This window comes from Musa acuminata, chromosome BXJ3-4 (assembly GCF_036884655.1).
Source record: "Musa acuminata AAA Group cultivar baxijiao chromosome BXJ3-4, Cavendish_Baxijiao_AAA, whole genome shotgun sequence".
Classification (NCBI taxonomy): Eukaryota; Viridiplantae; Streptophyta; class Magnoliopsida; order Zingiberales; family Musaceae; genus Musa; species Musa acuminata.
This window is the reverse complement of record NC_088352.1, coordinates 37,043,775-37,060,966: the sequence shown is the minus strand read 5'-3', so window position 1 is coordinate 37,060,966 and position 17,192 is coordinate 37,043,775. Positions and strand designations below refer to the sequence as shown.

Genomic DNA, 17,192 nt, shown 5'->3' with positions numbered 1-17,192 from the left:
ATCCTGTGGGATAACAATTATTATACGAAATATAATCAATCACAATATGATGTCTAATTACTTATGTGATCCTTATTTTAACTTTATATATAATTTTAATTAATTAAGGATGCTGTGGCTAATTCTTAATTAATTAAGATTATATGGATCACTAGACATTTTATACATAAAAAATTTGCTCATAAGCATAATTTAATATAACTAAATATGCATACATAATATGAGCATTTTACCGACTAAAAATGTTGAAAATGATATTTCCTCATGATTTTTAATAAAATATATCAAGAAGTTTCCAAGAAGAAACCAAAATCAAATCATTTTCATGGCATAAAAATGAAAACTTTTTCATATCAAGGCAGAGGTCATTCGGCTCTGATACCAAATGTAAGAAATTTTAATGAAGCCAACTTGTGTTTCTAAATCATTGTAATAGAAACACAATAAAACTAATGCGGAAACGAAATAACGTACCTCCAGCCATTGTCGCCAAGAATTTCTGCAGAGGTTTCTTCTTGAACTTTGGTTCTTCTCGGCTCAGAACTCTCGCTTTAGATGGTGTAGGAAAGCCTTTCGCTTCAAAGAGATGATTGAGCCAAGGGACCAAAATCCTCATGTATATATAGATGTTCTCCCATCAAGAACATTTATCATCACCAACTCATAACGTTCAAGAATTAATTCAAATTTGTAACGTTTGGACCATAATGAAGAACTTAATGATATTAAATATTTAATTTATTAATACCGGTTTCATGCATTAAGAATAAGAAACTGAAATCATTTAAACCATAATAAATGAAGAAATTCATGATAATGAATTATGAATCTTAATGAAAACGGTTACGTTATTATTAAATAAGATATTTAATAATAACCGTTACACAATTTTCTCCCTCTCTATTAACAGGTTTGTTCAGTTAAAGCCAGTTTATGGTGATTCTAAACTAACTTGACTAGTTCAAACCTATTTGACCTAATCGAGATCGATCAAATCTAAATTAGACTAGTCTAGAATGATTCCAGACCAGTTCTATAAGGATTTAATGTTGGTTCCATTAGATCATAATCGAATTGAGTTTGATTTAAGTCAATTGAGTTATTCTAATTAGGGTTTTGGTTGATCGAGGACTATTGAGATATTGATGTTTCATGCTTTTATGATTTGATGAATTTAAAGGTTTTATCCGAAGATGGTATTTGAAAATGATTATTGGTTTTCTATTTTTCTTATGTTTATGATATTGATATGATGAGTATTATGTAGTAGATGTGATTAGACTAGTAGTTCACATTGGGAGTGTAATTTGTGAAAAGAGCTACAAGTCCATCATAGTGCGGAGCCACAAATGAACATAGTCCAGTAGATTTACATCAAGTATGATATATCATAATATTTAATCATATTGATTTCTTGTTATACTCATGAGTGATTGGATGAGTGTAAATAAATGACCATGGATGTTTATGTATCCCTGCCAAGGGCAGGTATGGCGATTCCCTTCAGGGATTAGCGGGTCGTCAAACATGATAGTTAGACGGTTCCTCCATCCGCTGTTGGGAGGAATGTGTCTCCACTTGGGCGAGTGAGGGATACCACTCCATCCGCTATTGGGAGTGCGATATAGATTATCTTCATCTGTTGTTGGGAGGAATCCATCCCGTAGAATATGTCTCTCTATCTGATGTAAGGAGAGTGCACCATCGGGTGATGTATGCCTTTGTTATTATGTATGTGCTACATGTGGCTAATGCATGAATTTATTTATTATGTAAAAAATTATTATCATTTTTCTGATACATAAGTTTTATGATGAATAAATATATTTTCTTATTGAATTATTAATACTTGTTTATATTTCATGAATATTGAAGATTATTTTTATGATTTTTCTAAGGTTCCTACCAACATATGTGGTTGTTGATATGTTTTTATTTTATATTTATTTTCAGAGTAATCTACTACTGTGTAATATATCCGAAGCTTGGGTGGAAGAGACTTGTCATTCTTTTAGTTAATAGAATATTTACTATTGTAAAGATAAGGATTTGAATTCAAAGACGAATGAAAAGAAAATGAGAGAGTTTATTATGTAAATTATGGATAATAAAATACTATTTTTTTTTATTTTTTTTATAAACCCGGGATATGACATTAAGAATTGATTCATAGATAATTATAAAGATAGTTGTTATGTTTATAGTCATGTTCTACCTAAGTGGCCCCTGATCTAAAAGTTAAGAGGATAGTTCTATACATAATTTAATCATAGATGATATGATGGGATGAGATAGTTACCGTTAGAATCTAGTTTATGGAACAATGTAGTATGCACTTTCTAATATCTTGTAACATTTTTTTTAATTATATTATAATATTTTAGTTTTATCATTTTCTAACTCTTCCATCCTCACCACTTTGTTGATAATACGTCGTTAAGAAACCCACACTCCTTTGTATACCCACTTCCCCTTATGGGGCGGGAAGAGACGGGCATGCAACATCAACAGAGGGCGAAGCAAGGAAGGGAGAGAGAAAAGTATTTTCGAAATTTAAAAAAAATTAAGAATATTATTTGAAAAAAATGAAAATAAGAGATACTCTCCACAAAAAAAAAGAGTTTTATTTCAGAGAAATCGTACAAAAATCAATCGCGTCAACTCAGAAAACTTGTGGGCTATTCACGTGATCCAGTCACGAGCGCATAATCGTCGTAGTCATATCACTGCAGTGAGGTGTCCCATCTCGTGCTACTCGCCATATGTTAAACATCCATAAATATTTAAGATATATGGAAGATGCAAAAGTTCTTTTTTTTTTAGAGGTACTTTTCATATTTTCAACAGTTTTCTGTTTTTTTTAATGGATCGATGTGTAGAGTAAATTGGTCAATCAATTTTGGACCGATCTAAGTTTTTAGTTTTTTAAATATATTTATAATATTTTTCCAAAGTAATGTTAATCTATTCAAAATCATAAATATTTATTTATTTATTTATTTATTATTCCTAATCCAGTAGGATATATATTTAAAATCTTATTTTTATGAGCAGTTTTTTATTTGGTTTTGGGTTTATTTACTTCAATTATAATATTTTTAATTAAACTTATAATGTTTCGCAGAAGGTGTCAAAAATAAGTCTCAATATTTAATTATTCTTATTTTTAAATCAGTAAAAATAATTATTAGAAATTTTATTTTTATATATAAGTTAGTTTCTACTGGATTTTGAGTTTTTTTTTTAGTTACAATATTTTTAAATAGATTTATAATATCTTGATGAAATAATTAAAAATACTATAAATTTATTAAAAATAATAATATTTTTGAATAGGATATATGAACAGAAAAGGTGAGAGTATTTCGGAGATTATGATAAGATGGAAAGATGTGTTTTCGAGAAATCGTCTAAAAGATTATAAAGAAATATCATTGGACATACAAAAGATTGACAACACCAACCAACCCGCGAAAGCTTGGTTTATGCATGTGGATTTCATTCGTCCATGTCGATCATATAAACGACACATTATCTTGCAGTGATTGAGGAACGCAGTCGAGAAAGAATCCCACGTTTATCACATGGTGTTGCGGTGAACAACCTTGAGCCGTGGCCTTGGGGTCGACGCGGCTCGGTTCGGGTCCGGATGACGAGGGATCTTTCCGAGACGGCCTTTGAGTCCGTCGAGGTGGTTGATCATGGTCGTCCGATCGGGACGGGGTCGTCGCTTCCTCCGGGAGGGGACTCCTCGCTTAGGCTCGCGATGGGAGGTGCCCCGTCTTTTTCCCTGCACACAGATCGGGTCAGGAGGCTTTTTTGGTCTCCCTCCCCCTTCTCCGTTCAGAATACGAGAGTTTTTATAGGGAAGCTTACTGTTTCTTGATTTGCCAGCCTGCTTGCAGGGGACAAGCTGGTAGCGTCTGACATTGGTGTTGGCGTGACGTGAAGAACTGAGCCTGAGCAGGCATTAATGCGTCTCGACCGACGTTCTGGTTCGTTTAACCAAGTGCTGTGGCGTCGATCGAGACGTGAGGCGTTATCTGACGTCAGCCGAGTCTTATCATAATAACTATCCTCGTCACATGGTAAGCCCATACTCCGGTGGACGAGCTATGAGGTATCGTATCACGGATCGAAGGCGCGCATAAAGCAAGCTCGAACTTCCAATGAGCCTTTTGTCATTGTGAATCTCGTGTTGTCTCAAGAGGGAATCGAGCGAAGCGTAGCTATTACGATGGAGTCGGCCGGAGAAGTGAGAGTGTTGGAGCAATCCCGGATCTTCCCAACGATGGGATCGGCGGCGGCGCCGCCCTCTCTTCCGCTCACCTTCTTCGACGTCCTCTGGTCGACCTCCGGTCCCGTCCGCCGCCTCTTCTTCTACGAGTTCCCCCACCCCGCTGCAGTCTTCGCCGACTCGGTACTGCCGAAGTTGAAGTCGTCCCTGTCCCTCGCGCTTGCCCGGTTCTACCCCCTGGCGGGCAACCTCAGATGCTCCGTCAGCCATGACGACATCTCCGAGGTCGGTTGGACCGGCGGCGAATCACTGTCCTTCGTCTTGGCCGAGTGCGACAGTGGGTTCCACGAGCTCTCCGGCGACTACGCGCGCGACGTGTACAAGCTGCAGCGGTTGGCGCCCCGGCCGATCTGGTCGGGTGCCGCGAAGCCCTTGTCGGCTGTGCAGGTCACCGTGTTCCCCGACCAAGGCTTCACCGTCGGGGTATGGGTGCATCACGTCGCGTGCGACGGCTCGAGCTTCATGCGCTTCGTGAAATCGTGGGCATCCGCTTGCCGAGCAGGGGAGATCGTGGAGCCGGCGGCACCGTTATTCGACAGGACGGCGATCCCTAATCCTCTTCAGCTGCGTTCCGTCAACTTCATTCCAGGTTACGAGAGCTCCGGGACCCGTGAAGCGTCGACCCTAGCCTCCAACTTGGTTACCGCCACGTTCGCCCTCGGACAAGATCACATCCGGCGTCTCAAGTGCTGGGTGATGGCCAAGGCCGGGGAGCGCAACACCACCTTCCATTGCTCGACGGTGGTGGTGACCTACGCGTACGTGTGGGTCTGCCTCATGAAGACGTTGGGCGACGCAGGCGACGAGACCGCGCACTTCACATTCACGGCGGATGCCCGGGGTCGTCTGCCGTCGCCAGTGCCCGAGACATACTTCGGCAACTGCATCGTCCCGTGCTTTGTGGAGGTGAAGGTGAGCGATCTGGTCGGGGAGGACGGCATCTTCGCCGCCTCCGAGGCCATCGGGAAGGCTATAGAAGACCTGAAACACGGCGCCCTTAAGGGTGTGCACGGCATGTGCGAAAGATGGCATCACGCCACGCAAAAACTTCCCATGACCCTGGCGGGATCACCCAAGTTCAAAGTTTACGATACTGATTTCGGGTGGGGAAGACCGGTGAAGGTTGAGATTGTGATGCATAGGAGCCGAGCCGTATGGCTGCAGGAAAGCAGAAGAGGAGTTGGCGTGGAAATTGGCTTATCATTCGAGCAGCATCAGATGGATGTGTTCGAGAGGCACTTCCTCAGTGGCCTGAAACTTCTTCCTGAATAGATCTGCCTGGAGATCGAGTGAGGTTTGCTGATGAAGCTGAAATGTTTGTGCTCGTGCTTGATCTTGTCGTTGTTTCCAGTACGTGAACCCTACTAATTATAATCACGTATTGCCCAGTGTCAGCTGCAATCATCGACTGAAATAAAATTGCTGTTTCAGCAGAATCAAATGTTCGAGGAAAATGAAACGGGCTGTAGATGTCATGCATAGAGATCGAGAACATGAAGAGGGTGCTTGTGGCAACTGTGTTGCCTCCACCGTCATATCTCCTGAAGGAGATGTAATCTTTATTTCTTTATTTCTGGTGCTGCTTTCAAAGTAACGTGCTGGTTTCCAGAGCTGATGCTTTCTGACAATTATATTTAATGCTGTCTCCAAAATAGGAAGGTGGCTGTTGGTCATTTATAAGTATTTATTATTTTATGATATCTGAATTTATATAAAAATATTTTTTTAATAGTATATTTAAAAAGAATTTATAATGGTAGAAATCTAGAGGCGACATTACATGCGCAGTAGAAGAATAGAAAACAAAAATCCCAGATTTTTCAGTGTTCGTCGTGCGTTCATTGGTACGTAAAAACCTGTGAAACTGAAAGTCATGTGTGAGATAGTTGTATTATCTATGGAGATCATATATCTCTGAAATCCTATATACCTGTGGGCGAGGATGAAGAAGATAAGTATTTATCCTCTTTTGCGGCGATCTACACCATAGGGGCTACAAAAATGCTCCTCGAATCGTTGTCCAAATATCTATATATGTTGGTTGAGGAGACACATCTGTGCGGCCAGCTCGCCTACGTCGTGCTCCTCGGCTCCATGCCCCCCGAGACACACTTGCGCGGCCTGCCCGCTTGCGTCGTGCTCCTCGGCCCCATGCTGCCCCGAGACCACACCTGTGCGGCCAGCCCACCTGCGTCGTGCTCCTCAGCTCCATGCTTCTCGAGACACACCTGCGCGACTTGCCCGCCTGCGTTATGCTCTTCGGCTCTCCCCGAGACACACCTGCACGACTTGCTCGCGTGCGTCGTGCTCCTCGGCTCCATGCCCCCTGAGACACACCTGCACGGCCAGCTTGCCTGCGTCATGCTCCTCGGCTCCATGCCCCTCAAGACACACCTGCGCGGCCAGCCCGCCTGTGTCGTACTCCTCGGCTCCATGCCCCCTCAGACACACGTGTGCGGCCTGCCCGCCTGCGTCGTGCTCCTCGGCCCCATGCTGCCTGAGACCACACCTGCGCTGTCAGCCCGCTGCGTCGGCCCCGAGGCCACGACTCAATGATTTTGCATTTGTCCAATAGTTCACAATAAAAAATAACTTAAGCATCAAATTAATTTTATTCAATAAACGATAAAATAAAATTAATAACTCAGAAAAATCAAATTCGTGATTGATAAAATAAAAAAAGGATGATTTAAAAACAATCTATTTTTTTAGATAGTATATCTCCTAATTTCATATTTTTATGATAGTGCTCCTATTTGCGACATTACATGTGCGCGGTGGAAGAATAGAAAACAAAAATCTCAGATTTTTCAAAAAGGTGTTCGTCATCGTGCGTTCATTGGTACGTAAAAACCTGTAAAACTGAAAGTCATGTGTTAGATAGTTGTATTATCTATGGAGATCATATATCTCTGAAATCCTATATACCTATGGGCGAGGATGAAGAAGATCAAGTATCATCCTCTTTTGCAACGATCCACACCATTGGGGCTGCAAAAAACGCTCCTCGAATCGCTGTCCAAATCTCTATATATGTTGGTTGAGGAGAAATAAGGTTCGCGAGTCTTTATTTTTCTCATTTATTATCGGGCCTAGGTACATGTGATTATGTTGTAATTACACGACGAGACACAGCGGAAGCGTGGAGGCGATAAAGGAACCCACGAAGCCGAGACAAACGATCGTAACACATGGAGAAGCGCCGAGATACCGACAGAACCGACAAAAAAATATGGACGATTACTAGACATGGAGATGTTCAATGCATATATAGATCGTGATGTGAGTGATTGAGCCCATTGGCTCAAGTTTGATCAAATTAGGTTATGGTTCATGATCATTATGTGTGATTGTTCATGTAATATGTGATTGCTTGTACATATACTAGATATGTATATATATTTACATATGATTTAAATATATATTAAATATGCATGTATGTGACACGTCATAGGAGACCAAATTAAAATTTCTTCTCTCGATAATATTAAGTTGGTAAATGTGATGCAATTAGAGTGCCCACATTGCCTTCCATCGTTAAAAGAAGAAATCGATTCTCGACGTAGGTTGAGTTAGTCGAGGCTCTCAAGGCTCACATATATTACAATTCAATATCTTGCTTATGATATAAAGATGTCACCAATGACCTGAGGATGTAATATGCTTGGTCAAGCCCCTCGAGGGTATATCATCGAATCAAACTCATCTTGTAACGATGGTGATTACTTAACCAAATATCATGATTAGTTGAGTCTGTTGAGACCATAGTGGGTCGAAGGCCAAACAGGATGAGAATCACAAGGAGTTGTGATCGACAAGAGTTGCATATCTTTTTGGGTTTAGTGTGATTGGTCGAGTCCTCGAGGTTACACTAAGATGCCAATTGGAACTCGATCCCTACTAAAAGTCTGTCGCAGACTTTCATTTCATGTGTTTAGAGTGTTGCATAACTCGCTAAAAAAATAATGGGAGCACATCAAAATAGAAGTTTATATCTTAATTGTTTATTTTTCTATAAAATATACATGTTATTTATTTATATTACATCTCATGTTTGGTAGAAACATGTCACTTTCAAATCCTTTATGTGGCATACTTAATGTCAACTGCCTCATTAGTCCAAATTATATGGATTAGCTCCGCAACTTGAGAATCGTTCTCACGATTAAGAAAATCGTATATACCCTTGATAAAGTGATGCCTACACCCGAAGAAGGGGCAAGCGAGTATGAGATCGCTCGCTACAGGAAGTATATAAATGACTCAAGTCTTACTCAGTGTTATATGTTGAGCTCTATGACTCGTGAGTCACAAAGACAATATGAAAAAATAAATTCTAGATTTATTCTTCTGTATATCCATAAATTGTTTGAGGAAAAAGGAATGACTCAACGATATGAGATATCTAAGAGTCTCTTCTACACTAGAATGATTGAGGGGATACGAGTTTAGAATCATGTCCTTCAGATGCTTGAGTAGATAGAAAAATTCATGAGTCTAGAAATGGTACTAGAAGATAACTTATGGGCAGTACATCATGAATTTTAATATTACCAAGCTTGAGATGACTCTCCTTGAGCTCCTCAATATGTTGAGTGAGGTTGAGAGCACTATTAAGAATGAGAAGCTAGTTCTTTGTGCTAGTGAGACTATAATGAAAAGGAAGACAGAAAATCCCTTAAGAAGGGCAAGGACAAGAGCAAATCGGGTAAAGCAAAGGTTACTAAGAAGGACCCGACAAAGGACAAAGATCAATTCTTCCACTATGGCAAAGACGGGCATTGAAAGAGTAACTACAAGGAGTACCTTGTAGAAAAGATGAAACAAAAGTTTAGAGAAGCTTTAGGTATATTCATGATCACTCTTCAATTGTTAGATTTTCGTGATGGTGCATGGGTATTAGATATCGGTAGTGTTTATCACATCTGTAATTCATTACAGATTCTAGCAAAGCCTAGAAGATTAGCGAGAGGCGAGATGAACCTCAGGATAGGTAATGGAGCAAGAGTTGTTACTGTTGCTATCGGCGATGTCACTTTACATATGCTTAGTGGAGCTACTATCGCATCATATGCATGTTATTTTGTTTCCTCTATTATCAAAATCGTTATTTTCATTTCATATTTGACATTGAATTGTTATAAAGTAGTTTTTGAGAACAATAGTTGTTCAATAATTAATAATGATAAGATCATCACTAGAGAGACATCGCATAATGGTTTGTTTATGCTAAACATTGCTCCACATATCATGAATATAAGTATGTCTAAGAGGAAACAAGATGAAGTAAATAGTGTATACTTATGGCATTGTAAGGTATGTTATATCCATTAGTAAAGGATTCAAAAGTTGCCAAATGATGGATATCTAGATCCATTCGACTATGAATCATATGCAACTTGTGAGCCTTGCCTTTGTGAAAAACAGTCTAACTTTTCATTTTGTGAAACTGAAGAGAGTGCTACTCACTTGTTGAAATTCATACATAATGATATATGTGGTTTCATCTCAACTCATGTCATAAGTGGTTACTCATATTTCATTACTTTTACTAATAATTTCTCTAGGTACGGACATGTGTACTTATGAAGTACAAGTCTGAAGCCTTTGAGAAATTTAGGGAGTATAAGAATGAAGTGGAGAACCATATTCGAAAGAGTATCAAGACTCTTCGATTAGATCGAGTTGATGAGTACTTGAGTATAGAATTCACCCAATTCCTCAAGGACAATGAGATTCTATCACAATGGATACCTCATTATACACCTCAGCTTAATAATGTATCTAAAAAGAGTAATCGCACATTGTTAGATATGGTGCGGTTCATGATAAGTTTCGCCAAATTGCCCGTCTTATTCTCGGGATAAGCCATAGAGACTACAGCTTACCTTCTGAACAAAGTTCCAAATAAATCGGTAGTATCTATAATATATGAGATATACAAAAGAAAAAAGCCTGATTGTAATGTTGTTGAGATTTGGGGTTGCCTTGCCAAGTTTACAGGATACTGTAACCCAAGGATCAAAAAGTCTTTGTGGCCAAGTTAGCACTGTTCCTTGAGAAGGAATATATTCTTGGTGGAGACAATGAGAGCATGATAGAGTTGAGCGAGATTTAAAAACCTAGCTCGAGCACCATTCCATAGCCTAAGTTTATTCAGGTACCTAGCATACAAGTTTCAATTTTATATAGGTCCGGTAGAGTACCTCCTCCTCCAAAGAGATATATATGACATATCGGAGGAGATGATGCTGAGGATATTGATCATTAGACCTATGAGGAGGCTATTACGAGTATAGACTTTAGAAAGTGGCAAAAAACGAAGAATTCTAAGATGGATTCTATGTACTTCAACAAGATTTAGAATATAGTTGATACACCCGAGGGTATTGTATCTATTGGTTGTAAGTGAAACTTTAAAAAGAAGATTGAAGTAGATAGAAAGGTAGAGACTTATAAAGCAAGACTAATGGCTAAGGGGTATTATTAAATGTAAGATATTGACTATGATGAAACCTTCTCATCCATAGCCATATTAAAATCTATCCGAATTTTATTGGTTATTGTAGTACACTGTGATTATGAAATCTAGCAAATGGACGTGAAAATTACATTCCTCAATGGCAACTTGAGGAGGAGGTGTATGTGATACAGCATGAGTGATTCGTATCCAAAGAAAGTCAGATAAAATATGTAAATAGCTTAGGTGTATCTATGGACTATAGCAAACTTTTGGAAGTTGAAACATAAGATTTAATAAAACAATCAAATCTTATGACTTTGTTAAGAAAGAAGATGAGTCTTATGTGTACAGGAAGGTAAGTGGGAGCGCTATCACCTTTTTGATGATGTATGTGCATGACATCATAATTATGACGAATAATGTAGGAATGCTCTCTATAGTAAAGGCTTGGTTATCTAGACATTTCTCTATGAAGGACTTAGGGGAAATATCATATATCTTAGGATTCAGATCTATAGAGATAGATCTATGAGGATATTTGACTTATCCCAATCCAAGTACATAGACTTTATTATCAAAAGATTTGACATGAAAAATTCCAAGAGATGTCTCATACCGATGAGACATGTGATATCGCTTTTTAGGAGTATGTCCCCAAAGACTCCTAAAAAAAAGATAAACATAGATAGGATACTCTATGCCTCAACGATAGGGTCTATCATGTATGTTATACTATGTATCAGGCCTGATATAGCACATGTTCTGAGTATCACGAGCAGGTATTAGGCGGATCCAAGCTTTGAGTATTGAAAAGCAATAAAGTATATCATTAAATACTTAAGAAGGACTAAAGATCTTTTACTAGCCTATGGAGGTAGTAGCCTCAGGATTAAGGGTAACACAGACTCGAGTTTCTATTCTAATGTCGATGACAACAAGTCTAATTTAGGGTATGTATTCACTCTGAATGGATGAGTAGTATGCTGGATGATTTTCGAGGAAAATATTACTATTAACTCAACCACAAAGGCGGAGTATATTGCTACGTCAAAGGTAGCAAAGGAGGGAGTCTAGATGAAAAAGTTTATTACGAATCTGGGAGTCGTGACAAGCAACGAGGAGCCGATTCCCTTATATTACAACAATTACGAGGCGATTGTTCAAATGAGGGAACTCGAGTCTCATCAAAAGTGTTATGAGGATGTTCTTGCTTATTAGAGAGATCATGACTTAAGAAGATATAGTAGTGGAAAGAGTTTAATTCAAAGATAACATCGTAAATCTACTAACAAAATTGTTATCTCAAATTATCTTTGAGCGTCATAAGATTCTAATAGGGATTAAACACGCAGGTGATTCGTTTTAGGTCAAGTGAGAGATTATTTGTTATAGGTGCCCTATAAGTCAATCACGTGAGTGATAACACATGTGACATAATACGTATTTTTTTTCTTATTATATTATTTAGTATTTTATCACTTTATCTTACATTGTGCATATATTGTGATGTCTATAGATCTATGCAATGAGAATCATATTATGATGAGATAATAATAATGAGACTAATTCACCTTTAAACATAGACCATAAATAATCTCGGTCATAGGTTACTCGAGATGAATATCGAGATAACCGAACAAACCAGTATACTACATACCAGTTCGTATAATGCATGCAGCTAGTCTCATAGTTGCTTATGCAAGGACACTAGGGATAAAGTACTCATTAGAGAATGAGGTCACTAATTGATCTACTTATGGGATGCTGGATGATTGATTATACATCATTCTCAAATAACTATTCCGTCATTATAGTAGTGTATCTGATCCTTAGACTTTAAACACCAAGGATATCCTATATTAGAACTCTACTTTTTGATACCGAACTTATAAGCCTAAAAGTTTCAGATCTAGCATAACCGGTCATCAAGAGTAGCAACCAATCTTACGAGGGCTATTGAGTATCGATAGAGAAACATCCACTCTCGGTGTCATGAGAAGAATATCTCATGTGTTTTTGCTCAAACAAATCCCTCGCTAGTGTTATTTGGATTAAGAGATAAAGAGTACTTCGGGAGAATCCGATTAGAGCAAGACTCAAGTAGAAACTGTATGAGCTTGATAGCACCATGCCCGGTATATTGTCTCTAGGGTATTAAATGAATAAGGCACTATAGATACATAATAACTGAGGATAAATAGGTCCAATTGATTGGATTCTTTTGAATCATCTACGGACTACGACGTAGTGGCATAATACGTTTGTAGTTGATGAGTCGAGTGAATTATATAGATAATAATTTACTAAGCTAAAAGAAGTTCTAACAAGTATGACTCACGACCAACTTGATGTTGGGTCTAAAGGGTCACATACATATGGTAGGTGTTGTCACGAGTAAATGTTCAGATATGAGATATCCGTTGGAGCCCCTATCTTATCGAATATCTAATAAGCCCTTGAATTATTGGATCCTATGAATGAGATCAAATAAGAGCTAATATGATATTATTAGATAAAGATCCAGTAATATAAGAGGCTTAAGTAATTGGTTGGAGATCCATTAACCAATAGGGCATGATCCGTTATAATTAAGTTGACAATGGTCTTTATAAATAGGAGGGAACTAAAGGGTCATAGGCTAAGACTTTTGGCTACCACCTCCTATTCTCCTTAGCCAACGGCCTCTATTTGGGTATGTGGAGATTTATGTAGCGATTCAAGGAGCGTCTTTACAGCCCTTACCGTGTGGAGCACAACTAGAGATGACAATTGACCTCCTTCATTCTCTCCCACAGATCTAAAGGAATTTAGAAATATACGATCTTTCTAGGTAACACAATCTCCCTTATACGTATAGTTTTGGGCATAAATCTTCGTATAACAATGTAACCTTTTTATGAAAATCTGGGATTTTTCTTTTTGTTCTTCTAATGCGCATGTGATGCTGCCTCCAAATTTTTCAACAGGTATAACTTATGGCTAGCTCGATATTGAGCCTAGAGGATCACCCACATATGGTAGGTGTTGCGATGAATAGAGATATGAATATGAGATATCTATTGAAACCCTATCTTATTGGATATCCAATAAGCCCCAATATTATTGGATCCTTTAGGTGAGACTCAATAAGAGCAAATAGTGATTATTATATAGAGATTCATTAATATAAGAGGCCTATGTAGTTGCATAAAGATCCAGTATCCAATATGGCAGGATCTATTAGGGTTAAGTTGACATGGAACTTTATAAATAGAAGGAAACCAAAGGAACATATGTTAAACACTTTTTAGATGTCATCTCATATTCTCCTCCCACTCTCTTCTCCCCAGCCAACAGCTCTATTTGGGGCATGTAAACAGCTAGAAGGGTCGACCCCTTCTTAATCTTGGCATAATTTTGTGGTGCGCAAAACAGAGGAAGATCGCACAGTGAAAGAATGAGCATCATCACGCTATCTACCGTGTGGATCACCGCTAGAGAGGAGAATATCTGACCTCCTTCATTTAGATATTTGGATCTGAGATTTTGAGGATACACTATCTCTCCTAGGTAAATCATCTCACACGTGTTATAAAATTTTTGGTTTTGCATTTTTTGTGCATCAATTTTTGCACAACGATCCGATATTAAATTTTTTGGAACCTATTTTTATTTTATATTCTTCTACTACGCATGTGATGTTGCCTAAGGTTTCCCAATAGTATCTCCCCTTCGCGTTAGGGTTTAGATCATCAAAGGTCTCCGTGAAGCTTTACTTGGATCACATTAGATAGCGATAGGTGAAGTTGAAGTCGAATAGAGGGATGTATGTCTTCGATAGCAGAACGAAGAATTGGTTGGAGATGCCGAGCAATGAGTTTACCAAGAGTCTTCTTTCAGTGTCTACTATGGACAAACCACCTCATGCTAACACCTACAAAAGCTGAGATCTTGACGAGGAAGACAATGATTAAGAGTCGAAGCATTTACGAAACAGAGGACTCATCGTATGTACCGGGCTTGGCATCTACCACTTGCAAAACACCAAACTCGATGGGTAGTCGAGCTAGAATGGACGTAGATGGAGTAGAGTTCAAGGTGGCCTTCGAAATACTTCTCCTAGAGGGGAGGGAACCGGAGGGGAGGCTGGTTGTTGCCCTTCAAGAGGTAGCCTCCTCCACTGGTCTATCGTCTGCAGCATAGCCAGAGGGGAGGGAAGGAGGAAAGAGATCACGATCGGAGGTAACATTGGGATTTTCTTTGGAACGCCACCGACCTCGCGCGCCACTAACATTGACGCTTGTCCGTCGTTAGTAACATAACCGAAGGGAAGGGAGCAGATAGGAAGGAAAAGTTGATATAAAATTAATAATTTAAAAAATTATATATATATGCTTCATTTTGAAAAGCGTAAGAATCTCAATATTATTTTTAAATTATTAGTACCGACGTACTAATCATAATTAATTATGGGATATTAATTAGCGCAGTAAACTGTACATTATGTCGAGGAACGCAGTCGAGAAAGAATCCCGCGTTTATCACATGGTAAGCCCGTGGTCCAGTGGACGAGCTCTGAGGTTTCGTATCACGGATCGAAGGCGCGCATAAAGCAAGCTCGAACTTCCAACGAGCCTATTGCCATTGTGAATCTCGTGTTGTCTCAAGAGGGAATCGAGCGAAGCGTAGCTATTACGATGGAGTCGGCCGGAGAAGTGAGAGTGTTGGAGCAATCCCGGATCTTCCCAACGATGGGATCGGCGGCGGCGCCGCCCTCTCTTCCGCTCACCTTCTTCGACGTCCTCTGGTCGACCTCCGGTCCCGTCCGCCGCCTCTTCTTCTTCGAGTTCCCCCACCCCGCTGCAGTCTTCGCCGACTCGGTACTGCCGAAGTTGAAGTCGTCCCTGTCCCTCGCGCTTGCCCGGTTCTACCCCCTGGCGGGCAACCTCAGATGCTCCGTCAGCCATGACGACGTCTCCGAGGTCGGTTGGACCGGCGGCGAATCACTGTCCTTCGTCTTGGCCGAGTGCGACAGTGGGTTCCACGAGCTCTCCGGCGACTACGCGCGCGACGTGTACAAGCTGCAGCGGTTGGCGCCCCGGCCGATCTGGTCGGGTGCCGCGAAGCCCTTGTCGGCTGTGCAGGTCACCGTGTTCCCCGACCAAGGCTTCACCGTCGGGGTATGGGTGCATCACGTCGCGTGCGACGGCTCGAGCTTCACGCGCTTCGTGAAATCGTGGGCATCCGCTTGCCGAGCAGGGGAGATCGTGGAGCCGGCGGCACCGTTATTCGACAGGACGGCGATCCCTAATCCTCTTCAGCTGCGTTCCGTCAACTTCATTCCAGGTTACGAGAGCTCCGGGACCCGTGAAGCGTCGACCCTAGCCTCCAACTTGGTTACCGCCACGTTCGCCCTCGGACAAGATCACCTCCGGCGTCTCAAGTGCTGGGTGATGGCCAAGGCCGGGGAGCGCAACACCACCTTCCATTGCTCGACGGTGGTGGTGACCTACGCGTACGTGTGGGTCTGCCTCATGAAGACGTTGGGCGACGCAGGCGACGAGACCGCGCACTTCACATTCACGGCGGATGCCCGGGGTCGTCTGCCGTCGCCAGTGCCCGAGACATACTTCGGCAACTGCATCGTCCCGTGCTTTGTGGAGGTGAAGGTGAGCGATCTGGTCGGGGAGGACGGCATCTTCGCCGCCTCCGAGGCCATCGGGAAGGCCATAGAAGACCTGAAACACGGCGCCCTTAAGGGTGTGCACGGCATGTGCGAGAGATGGCATCACGCCACGCAAAAACTTCCCATGACCCTGGCGGGATCACCCAAGTTCAAAGTTTACGATACTGATTTCGGATGGGGAAGACCGGTGAAGGTTGAGATTGTGATGCATAGGAGCCGAGCCGTATGGCTGCAGGAAAGCAGAAGTGGAGATGGCGTGGAAATTGGCTTATCATTCGAGCAGCATCAGATGGATGTGTTTGAGAGGCACTTCCTCAGTGGCCTGAAACTTCTTCCTGAATAGATCTGCCTGGAGATCGAGTGAGGTTTGCTGATGAAGCTGAAATGTTTGTGCTCGTGCTTGATCTTGTCGTTGTTTCCAGTACGTGAACCCTACTAATTATAATCACGTATTGCCCAGTGTCAGCTGCAATCATCGACTGAAATAAAATTGCTGTTTCAGCAGAATCAAATGTTCGAGGAAAATGAAACGGGCTGTAGATGTTATGCATAGAGATCGAGAACATGAAGAGGGTGCTTGTGGCAACTGTGTTGCCTCCACCGTCACATCTCCTGAATGAGATGTAATCTTTATTTCTTTATTTCTGGTGCTGCTTTCAAAGTAACGTGCTGGTTTCCAGAGCTGATGCTTTCTGATAATTATATTTAATGCTGTCTCGAAAATAGGAAGGTGGCTGTTGGCCAGTTATAAGTTTTTATTATTTTAT

The 17,192-nt window shown here is 40.7% G+C and overlaps 2 protein-coding genes across 2 annotated transcripts; both read left to right on the top strand.

The window, feature by feature from the left end:
* Positions 1-4,237: 4,237 nt before the first annotated feature.
* LOC135636417 (anthocyanin 5-aromatic acyltransferase-like) lies at positions 4,238-5,569 on the top strand. The gene has a single exon (XM_065148106.1). The coding sequence runs from the start codon at positions 4,238-4,240 to the stop codon at positions 5,567-5,569; it is 1,332 nt and encodes a 443-aa protein (XP_065004178.1).
* A 9,732-nt stretch (positions 5,570-15,301) lies between these two features.
* On the top strand, positions 15,302-16,937 carry LOC135636281 (anthocyanin 5-aromatic acyltransferase-like). Its single transcript, XM_065147932.1, has one exon. It carries the CDS (start codon positions 15,437-15,439, stop codon positions 16,766-16,768), a length of 1,332 nt encoding a protein of 443 aa, XP_065004004.1. The 5' UTR covers positions 15,302-15,436; the 3' UTR covers positions 16,769-16,937.
* Positions 16,938-17,192: the final 255 nt, after the last annotated feature.